General features: G+C 36.4%; 2 protein-coding genes across 2 annotated transcripts; one reads left to right on the top strand and one right to left on the bottom strand.

Moving 5' to 3' along the window:
• The first annotated feature begins 699 nt into the window (after positions 1 to 699).
• On the top strand, positions 700 to 4,692 carry LOC113318302 (calmodulin-binding protein 60 A-like). Its single transcript, XM_026566449.1, has 7 exons — positions 700 to 1,072; positions 1,451 to 1,526; positions 1,981 to 2,033; positions 2,127 to 2,620; positions 2,917 to 3,077; positions 3,354 to 3,560; positions 3,726 to 4,692. The coding sequence occupies exons 1-7, from the start codon at positions 990 to 992 to the stop codon at positions 4,365 to 4,367; spliced, it is 1,716 nt and encodes a 571-aa protein (XP_026422234.1). The 5' UTR covers positions 700 to 989; the 3' UTR covers positions 4,368 to 4,692.
• Positions 4,693 to 5,608: 916 nt separating this feature from the next.
• On the bottom strand, positions 5,609 to 7,702 carry LOC113317480 (uncharacterized protein At5g50100, chloroplastic-like). Its single transcript, XM_026565602.1, has 7 exons — positions 7,283 to 7,702; positions 7,088 to 7,195; positions 6,603 to 6,659; positions 6,402 to 6,467; positions 6,249 to 6,309; positions 6,010 to 6,056; positions 5,609 to 5,874 (listed from the first exon to the last, which is right to left on the bottom strand). The coding sequence occupies exons 1-7, from the start codon at positions 7,622 to 7,624 to the stop codon at positions 5,833 to 5,835; spliced, it is 723 nt and encodes a 240-aa protein (XP_026421387.1). The 5' UTR covers positions 7,625 to 7,702; the 3' UTR covers positions 5,609 to 5,832.
• Positions 7,703 to 11,093: the final 3,391 nt, after the last annotated feature.

Here is an 11,093-nt window from a genome sequence, read left to right as displayed (position 1 = left end):
TAATATAATATAATTAATTTACTTACTACTTCTGTGTAGGTCCCACTCACTGTAGTCAATATCGGCCGATACGGCCGATATATCGGGGATATATCGGATATCGGCCCAGAACGATACGATAAGAAGGATATCGAGGATACGATATTCGCCCGATAATATCGGTCGAATATCGGCCGTTTCGGTCAAATATCGGCCGTATCGGTCGATACGAAATTTTCCTACATTTTCTGATATGAGACGGTATTGGTCGTTTTCTATAAAGTTTAAGGGTAATTTTCGCGAAGAAAGTCTTCCAGATGGTAGTAGAGGTGCATGTAGCTCTCGAAACAAGTCTACTAAAGTTACTCTTTTGTTTTTTTGATAAAATTGATGTTATCTATTATATCTTATTCGAAAATGTGTGGAGAAATGTTTAATATAAAGTTATAGTCTCTAAATCTAGAACCGATATTTCAACGATAATATCCCCGATATAAAATCGTACCAGTGTATCGGTCCCGGCCGAGATGAACCGATATCCGATATTAACTACATTGGTCCCACTGCTGAAGTACAAAACCGTGTTGACGCTGACACATACATCATCCTCCCAACTTTCTAACGCGTTTTCCAGAGGACCCACGTAACGGCACAAACCATGCTAATCCTCTCTTTGATTACTATTTTGCAGATAAAACAGTTTTTACTGTAGCGTTTTATCGGGTTTGGTTGGATCTTCATCTGATTTTGAACTTACTACGATTTTGGGAAAAAATAATTTGGTAATCATCTAAAACTGAGACATGGATGGATGACAGTGTTTTGGAATTTAGCTAATAATTATCATCATCAACTCCCTCTTATTTTCATTCTTCTTCTTCTTCATACGCTAGCATTTATTATTCGCAGTGGATGTTGTTCGAAGTTGTTGTGGAGGAGTATGATTGAATGAAATCATTTCCTCTTCTTCTTTTTTTCATTCATATCGTGCAAAAGAAAGAATTTCCAGTATGTCTCAGAAACGCAAACTCGAAGAAGATGATAATAGTAGTGGTTCTGAAGATAAACGCCCAAGAATTCCTTCTGTAAGAAAGTACGTATTATTTAATATTATCGTTAAATTTTTATCATATGTTTCTTCTTTATTTGGTTAATCTTCTCGTTTTGATTTTGTTATTGTGTATCTTGTGAAACTTTAATTAGGGTTTTTTATTCTTTTTCTTGTTTTGGTGAAAAATGAGAAGTTGGTGTGTGCTGCTTTTGCATGTAGGCTGATCAGATATTGTGTTGGTTTCTTGTTATTGTAAAACTAGTTAAGACGAGCTTAGACATGGTTTGCTTTGGTTTCTGGACTGACTAATCAGTTTTTGTTAGATTGGAACAACATTATAAGTAGAAAAAAAATGTGGGTGATGGTTGTTCTAGTGTGGCTGCTGATTTTCTTTTTTGGTTTTCACTTTTCATTTTCTAGTGTGGTACTAGAAGCAGTAAGCACAAATGCCTTTCAGACGTTCTTCACTTCATTGGAGCCCTTGATTCGTGAAGTGGTAAGTTGTGCTCTTCTTATCATAAAGAATTTGCAGTTAATAATTCTTTTTGTCATGCAACTCGTTGCCATTTGCAAATGCGCAATGGCAAACATGGAGTACTTCTTCACATAATTCTCAAATTTCTTTAGGTTAGATGTTCCTTTTATATACTAGGGATGCTTGGGTAGTTGTTATACTATGGAGAAGCTCCTTGATATATCAAGGTTTTTTGGGTTATAACATTCAGAAATGAGTTCATGGGGGTTCTTATACACCTTTTTTAGTACAGTGGAATTAAAACTGAAAAGAGTGTTTAGGGTTCTTAAAATTTCCTAAGCGTATATGCCACTATTAATAAATGTTAAGTATCCTTCTAAGTTTACATTGTATTTTTGTAGAACTTTTTTTCTCTATAATTTAAAGTCTACGAAAACTCAAGAACAATCTGTTGGTGCAATTTGTGTTGTTTCAGGTAAAAGAGGAAGTTGAAATTGCTCTAGGGAAACATCTGCTAAGCATCAATGAGTAAGTAGTATAAAGATTCTGCAGTCAATTATCCCTCTGTAGAGAAGTTACTGACTCCATGTTTTTTACTGTCAAATGTTTTTACATGTTCAGCAATTGCGACAAAGTAATCAATCCGCCTATATACAGAAACTTACAGCTTAAGTTTAATGGAAAGCTTTGTCTTCCGGTTTTCACTGGTGCTAGAATTGAAGGCGAGGAAAATTCTCTTCTAGGAGTAGTTTTAGTTGACGCTTTCTCTGGGAACATTGTTAACTCGGGCCCTGAGTCCTTGGCAAAGGTGGAAGTTGTAGTTTTGGAGGGAGATTTTGAAGGTGATGAAGCTGATAACTGGACACTGGAGGAGTTTCAGAATAATATCGTGAAAGAACGGGAAGGAAAGCGACCTCTGCTTAACGGTGATGCATTTTTCAGTCTTATTAATGGTGTTGGTGTGGTAAATGATCTGATTTTCACTGATAACTCTAGCTGGACTAGGAGCCGTAAGTTCAAATTAGGGGCTAGAGTTGTTGATGATAATTGTGATGGAGTTAGAATACGAGAAGCAAAATCTGAAGCATTCATGGTCAAAGATCATCGTGGAGAATGTGAGTACCTTTGCTATTTTTTCACCCGTTCACTAATCATAAAGAATATAAATATGACGCGGACGAGATTGCTCATGGTTGGGAATCATGAGCTGTTTAATAGAACGGATGCTTAACGATTCGAAGACAAGGCTTCGAAAATAGCAATTCAGTTAGGGGGCTGTTCAGGTGATCAGAGGGAAAGGAGCTTGTTCAGTATTTCAATTATATTATGTTTAGTGAAAGCATGTTCATGTATCACTTCTTCATCTAATATGTGATGCCGCTACAATGCTTTACTTGGTTTCTGTTTGCAGTATACAAGAAACACCATCCTCCATCTCTGACAGACGAAGTTTGGCGCTTAGAAAAGATTGGAAAAGATGGCGCCTTTCACAAGCGGCTTAATAAGGAGAACATCAAAACTGTGAAGGATTTTCTGACATTACTCAGCTTAGATTCTCCAAAACTTCGAAATGTACCACTCTAATGCTTCCCTATATATGCATTATTATTTATGCACTTGTTCTAATGATTTGAGAAGCTTTTTGGTAGTCTTTCTCATTATTTCATAAAAGATTGATGTAACAAATTATATATATGAGGCTATTCTGGAAGATGTTCTTGAATTGGGAAGCGACATATTGTATAGGATTATGTGTCTATCGTAGATTGCTCCTTTTGATTTTTACCTTCAAATCCTGTATGAGCATAAAGGATTCATGGAATTCATAGTTCCAATTTCTGTTTTCAGATTCTGGGTACAGGGATGTCTGCTAAGATGTGGGAAGTCACGGCGGACCATGCTCGAACATGTACAGTTGATAACCGAATGTATGTGTACTATCCTCCCAGTGGACAGCAGGGAACAGGCGTGGTCTTCAATGTTATCGGACATGCTTTGGGGCTATTTAGTGAACACCAATTTGTTCCTCTTAACCAGCTTTCAGATACAGAGAAGGCATCTCTCTCTCCATTTTTCTTTTTTGATTGTTAAATTAGGATGTTGGGGAGTTTTGACCTTAGTTTGTGATATCACCTCCCTACTAGAGAGGCATTTACCTCTTCATCTTTTTTCCTCTTACCGTTTATATTTCTAACTTTTGTTGGTAACATGATGGAGCAGGATAATGCGCAGATGCTGGTTAAAATTGCTTACGAGAACTGGGAGGCAGTAGTGTCATTGGACAATAACAACATTATTGGTGGCTCTTCAGACTTGCCCAACATCTCCTGCCCTTCAAGTTCTATCGCAGTAGAGAGTTCCTACAACTGTGACTTGCCTAATTCTCAAAGCTCAGTTCAGTTGAACGATACCCAACCAAGCACATCCTCTTCAGATTTTGTTTCGTCTATGTTCCCCATGGGAAGTACGAGAACTTCAGATAATTACACTTGGCAAGGACTTGACGGCATGCAAGATCTTGCATTTGAGCATTCTTCAAGCTTGCACACCCAAATTACCAACTCTGTTATATGTAACATGGAGCCCATGACCCCTTCCTTCAGCAGTGGAGATGTCCTTCAGTATTTTGATCCTGAGACTACTGTAAAATCGCAGGACCTGGAATCTGCTGTCAGCGACTTTATTGCCAAGGCTGCATCTCAGTCCAATGCAGCTGCAGTTGGTAAAGCTAAGACTAGATGGACAATGCTTTGTTGTGTGCTAAGATGGAGATTTTCAATAAGGAGAATCTTGGCATCCAAGAAAATTGAAACCGAGGCAAGAGGTATGAGTAGATACGGAAAACCAGTTATGCCAGGGTGATTGAATAGGGTTCTTAAGTTGAATATCTTTCAAGTTCCTGTCAGTAAAGCTAATTGGAAAACAAGCGATCCTGCCCGAATTTAAATCTCTGTGTGCAGTTGTGAAGTTGTAGGAAAATAGATTAGGTTTAGCATTAGTAGTAGGTTGTATGAAATGCGGATATTTAGCTTGAGACTTGTAAGGTCTCCTTCTGCCTGTTTTGGAAGACATCCAAAATGTACATTCATGAGTTATTCTGTATGTATCAGGAATAATGCATGGCTGGTAGCCAATGCAATGCTTCACCTGAAGTTTCTATGGATAAGTTTTTTTTTTTTTTTTTTTTAATAACTTTCAATTTTCAATCCACTTGTTCTTGGGCCAGCCCATATTTTTAGCTTGGTGCCTTGTCTAATTCTCGTCCAAGCATATCAAGCTATGCCTAACCACTAACCAGAAGCAACAACGCATTCGGTGGACAACTTCATGATCTCAAGCTATATCCTTCAGAACACCCTGCAGCTTGTACATCCCACATTCCTGGATCCAATACCAACCTAATCTTTGATCCCACCTTCCAACACCGCATACACCTCATCCATTTCTTGGATTCGTCCACCTCATACTACTGTTCATCGAACTTGACAGTGATGTGACTGCCTTGATTATCGCTCTCATCTCAGTCTCAGCCATGCCGCTTCGACTATGGAAAGCCCTTGTTTCTGAAGCTCGAGCTGTCCTGCACGGATTTGTCGATGCATCAGCTTCTTCCTTGTCCAAGATTATAGTTTGAGTATGACGCTAAGCTCCTCATTGACATCCTAAACCTGCATTCCATGGTCTCTCAATCATATCATATTATTTTTCTCGCAAATTGACTAGCTGATAAGTGATATCTCATCATGTGTATAATGGCTTCCACTGTACCCCTTCTTTTAAGAATGATAATTCTTAATGACAGGATAAGAAGAGGTTATCCGCACTGTATCATTTTCCTTGTCTGCATAAATTGCTCTTATTCTCAAAGGAAAAAGGAAAGGAAAATGAATAGCAATGTCATCTCTCCCTTCTATCTTCAAGACAATTCAAAACCTATTGGTAGTTGTCTGTTAGGATGCAGTTGTTTGATGAACACTACTAGTAAGAGCAGCTGTTGTAACCATTTGCCTTTGAAACAGGAGGGAGTACGTTTGAAGAATCAGTTGTATAGGATGCAGTTGAAAACTTTAAAGGCGACCTTGAGTTAAGAGAAAAATGAAAGCTAAAATCAAGTCTGAACTTCAATAGTTTGCATCTTTTTTGATTTACTGTGGTTTGTGAAGATATACAACAATCTTAGTAAAGAAAATCTAATTACAAGACCCTTTTATCTACGCTTTTTCAACAAAACTGAAATTTCTACTGCCTCATGGCGCTGGGATACAAAAGATACATTTCCATCCTGGTAAAACAGTCAGTATTAAGTGTAAAAATAGCTAATGAAACTTCACATTTTACAAGCTTTGTCGTCCTTGCACACTTCACCACCCTGAAAGTGAACCGAAATAAATAGCATGTTAGCGTCAAAGTAGGTTTTGCTTGTGACAGTAACTACTCGCCCAGGTATGTTCAGAATCTCTCAGTATGTGAACACGGTGGCCAAAAAAGGGAGTGAACAGCTTACCTGTTTTTTCATTCTTGCTTCCAGAACATCTTCCAACGAAGGTCGACCTATAACCAGAATTACACAGTTATTTCATGCATTACTCATAATATATTTCATTTTTCTCACGCATGTAGATATATAGTCATGATACTAATGGAATTTGAAGAGCATGTAAGTTAAAAATCAGACTATGCATACCAAAATGTAAGATGAAACATCAAATTACAAACCAGTTCATTCAAAGGAGGGTTGATTACCTGTAATTTGCATACGGTACTTAGCCCAAACTGCATACACTGCATTAGCTACGACTCCAATCTGCAATACCACATTTGCTTATCAGAAAAAATAAGGATATATAGCTCTCTACTGAGACACTTTATATTTGTGAAAAGAATATGAAAGCTTACTGGTTTGTACTTGGTGACAGCATAAACCCATCCAAGTCCGACTTCTTCATACAGCCTTCTAAATGCCTGAACAAGTTCAAGTGGAGTCATAGTTACAACTCCAAAGAAATTAAAGGTAGAGTACAAAGCTTGCAAGTGGTGAGGCGGTATGTTTCACTACTGCATAAGCATCATAGCCTGCAAAGTTATCGAAAAACTTACTTCAACACTCGTGACAACAGTTCCATCAGACTGGATTGCATGGATAGTCCCCATAGCCTAAACAAGAAACATTAGCTCTATCACATGGTCATAGAAGCAGTCAAACCCCAAATCATAAAGCAATTAAAATTGGACACCCTTTGCTCATTAATTCAACTCCTCTCTGATCCATTTGACACCCAATAACATATGCAATTGGCAAATACACATTCCAAAGAATATAAAATGTTTCTCCTATCGAAATTGCTCCAACCTCGTATACCGGTGCAGAAAATGGAGACCACATAAGCCAACTATCATATTTCTAACTTTTTCACAAGTTTGGGTAAGCCATTTTTTTTCTGACATTTGATGCCTATTTCTATCGACTAGTGGAAGTTCCTTATGCAGTTCTACTCTAGACAATAGAAATTAACATTAACACGGGTCCATACACAGACCACAGAGGGCAACAATTATAAAGAAGCAATGGTTTAAGTACATACAGTTTTGTAGTCAATTCCTTGATTGTCCTCCGGAGAGTAATCTTCCGAACTTATATCAACAAATTTGATAGTCCCATACATTTTATTCCTTTCTGTAAGCATGTTTACCTAACAATACCAAACAAACAGAACCATATCGGATTTTAAAACCATAAAAACCGAAAAACCTGAGTTTGCTGGTTAATTGATACAGACCTCTTTCATACAAAGTGGGCAATCACCATCATAAAGCATTTTAATCTTCCAGATTCCAGACAAATTTTCATTCTCTGATGATGTTTTTGATTCCGCTGTAGCGTCTGTATTAATCGCACGAATACCATTGTTGAATCTCGTAAATGATTTATCAAAATTACCATGTTGGAAATTGTCTTGTTTTTTATGGTTATGAGTTTGATATGAGATAATTCTTGGATGAAGTGGAGAAGATTCAAGAGAGGAAGGAAATCTGGTTTTCATAAGTTGAGGGTAAACTGAAAGAAATTTAGGATTCCTTCCCCTTTCAACACATACAACAGTAGCAGCTCTCAAAGCCATTGTTTCTTTGGGTTTTTTGTCCTGTTCGTGGATTTGAATTGTGGCTGATCTTTGTTGTTAACCATTGCCCACCAAAAGAATGATTTGTGCACAAGCGTGGTCCACGTTAGTCTAAAGATTTATGCGGATGTGGGTATGGTTTATTTATGAATCATATTATTAGGGCTTAGAAAGTCTTGGTCTTTTCATCATTTTGGGGGCTTAAATATTTTGGGGAGGTAAAAAATGGTTAGAGGACTCAAGATATATCAAAAGTCAAAAACACCTTTACTTAAATTTTACTATTCATTAAAAAAAATAAAAATCCTAAATCTATAATCTTCTTCTTCTCCTCTCATTTATAAATCATGATGATCATGATTTTATCATAATGAAGATCGTTAAAAAACAAACTAAATCTAGTATTTTCTCCCCATCTTTCTCTTCTCATTCATAAATTGTGATAAAAGATGATGATCATAGTTTCATCACGATGAGAGCGATGATCATAAAGAAAACCCAAAACTATTATCATAAATTCATAGATATAAAGATGGTGATCATCATAAAAAGAAAAAAACTAAGAAAACCCACAATTTATTTTTGCTTTTAAATGGTTAAAAAATATGATCCCCTGAATTTCGGGTAAAAAAAATAATTCTGAAGGTGTTTTCGGCTGGGAATCTAAGAACTCCCAGCCGAAAGTACATTTTACGGCTTGGTTATCCCAACCGAAATTAGTTTTCTGATTTTTTGGGGTTTCCAGAATCAATTACGGCTGGAGAAACCCAGCCGAAACTCCAATTGCGGCTGTGAAAACCCAGTCTTAACTGGTTCTAAAAACAAAAACAAAAAAATCATAAAAATGATTTCTGTTAGGAATTCTTTATTTCCCCGCCGTAAATAAAGAATACGGCTTGGAACACCATCATTTTCCAACCGTTTTTCGTTTCTACGGTTGGGTCGACAAATTATCCTAACCGTAACCGCACTTTCGGCTAGGTTATGGAAACGAAAAAAAAATCGAAAAATCTTTCGGTTGGGTCGACAAACTATCCCAACCGTAATCTTGATTCACGGTTGGGAATCTAAGAACTCCCAGCCGTAAACATCTTCAGAAACTATTTTCTTTTTACCTAAAATTCATCGAATTGTATTTTTTTAGCCATTTAAAACAAAAATAAATGGTGGGTTTTCTTAATTTTTTCTTTCTATGATGATCATGATATTTGAATGAGAAAGAGTAGGAGAAGAAAATAGTTTTGGATTTTCTTTATGATCATCATCCTCATCATGATGAAATTATACTCATCATCTTCATCAAAAGTCTTGCTTAAATCACTCATTTTCAAAAGAAAATCCCCAACTTTTTTTTTCCTCTTCTTCTCTTCCCTCTGATTTTTGTTCGTTTTGATTTCATCTAACTTAAGGATATGAATTAGTCTTAATTAATTTGATAATCATGATTAATAATGTTAATCAAGTTTATTATCTAAAATCATATGGGGTCATATTAGTCTTTATATAAATGTAGGATGAGGGGTGTCCCAATTGATATATGGTAACCCTAGAAAGCCCCAAAAAAGCTTGACTTTCTAAGCCCCAACAATATAGTTCTTATTTATTACGGGCTACTTTTTGTATGAAGATAAACTTTATTGCTCAGTTCATAAAACTCAATTCCTAGTTCTGAAGTTTTAACCGACTTCGAGACCTCATCTGCTACTTGATTGTCATCACGACTAATAAAGGAAAAATTACATAAACTAAACCAAGAAGATAAATGTTTTGTTTCTTTCAAGATATTTCTATTTTTCCATTGAATGAGAGTACTTGTGCCTGTGATGGATTGAATGACAAGTTTGGAATCTGCTTCAATGTGGATTCTTGTGAAAGATTTCCTCTTTGTCCATGCAAGCGCCTCACGTATTGCTATGCACTCCCCCTCCTCTGAATTTAATAGTCCATCTGAGTAGCTTCCTTTGATCCCTCCACAAGCCCCTGTGTAATCACGAATGATTAGTCATGTGCCCACTTTGTTAGATAAATGATTAAAAAGGAATCTACATCAATCTTAATAATGTCTTGCTCCGGTGGCAGCCAGTGAAAAGATATAGTATTACTTGTAGAACAAGTAATAATATGATAGTCATGCAGATATGGTCCTAGATGGTAAAGAATTTTTTGAGCAGCGTTATGATGATTAAGAGGTACTTTCTGAAAGATTGAGTCACCTATGTCTTTCCAGATAACCCATCAACCAATCACAAGAGTATATAACCATCTTTCATCGGTGATAAAATTAGTTGTGAACCAAGTAATAACCCATTCAGAGACACTCGAACAATTGTTTCTTACTGCATCAATATTGATATTAACCTTCCTCTACAAAGCTCTAGCATGTCTGCATTCCAGCAGCAAATGTTCCATAGTTTCAACTTCCAAACCACAACAACCACATTGAGTCCCCACTTCATCATTGTAAACAACCAGCTTTACTCTTGTTTGATTAATTTCTCTGATGCATTTCCAGATAAATAGTTTGATCATGTGAGCAATATCAGTATTCCATAAAGCTTTCCAAATACCAGGTTCAATGATTCTTCCATTAAAATTCACTTCCATGTTGCATTTCGTAAGCTTCTTATAAGTGCTCTTTACAGAGAACTTTCCATCTTTTGAAAGCATCCATATCATTCTATCTTCCTTAGTTGTGTCTAGAAACATTCTCTTAATTTTAGAAGAAGTATCAGCATCAAACCATTGATCAAGAAGAGTTATGTTCCAAGTTTTATCTCCGGAATTAATAAGCTCAGCTACTTCTATTGAGAGAGTCCAGGAATCCATCTATCTAACCAGATTTTTGTCTTTTTGCCATTATTTATTTCCATGAAGTAGTTCTGGTGAACAATGAGTAAGCCTTTAGTGATTTCATCCCAAGTATAAGGACAATACTTGGAATGGAATCACTAAAGACTTACCAACCGCTCTTTGAGTTGTCGGTGTCACTGTAGTATGGTGGGTGATGATACACGTGACGTGAGTTCGAAACTCGCTAGCACCAAATTCTTTACCAATCAAAAAAAAAAAAAAAAAACTCTCTGAGTTTTTCACCACCATTTTTTTCTTTTAAAAAAGAAGGTTATATTAAAAATAAAAGTTATATATACAAATCAGGAGACTAAACTACAGCTTAAACATGAAGAATAGTCTCCTAATAGGACAATATTTGAGTTACAAGTATAGAGTTACGCTAAAACCTATAAACACGTCTCTATCAAAAAACCAAAGAATGAGAGTTTGTTTGATCAACAAAAACATCTCTTCAATGGTCCTACCTCTGCTGCAAACACCCTATCAACTTCTTACTCACTTCTTCGTATATATCTTTCAACCCCAGTTCACACGAAGTTTGAAAATGCTGTAAAACATTAGCAGACTGCACCGACTCCATCTTCAAAGCCTTAATAAAGTGACATCATATCCCATG

The sequence above is a fragment of the Papaver somniferum genome, chromosome 10 (assembly GCF_003573695.1).
Source record: "Papaver somniferum cultivar HN1 chromosome 10, ASM357369v1, whole genome shotgun sequence".
Classification (NCBI taxonomy): domain Eukaryota; kingdom Viridiplantae; phylum Streptophyta; class Magnoliopsida; order Ranunculales; family Papaveraceae; genus Papaver; species Papaver somniferum.
This window is presented reverse-complemented; position numbering and strand designations above follow the sequence as displayed.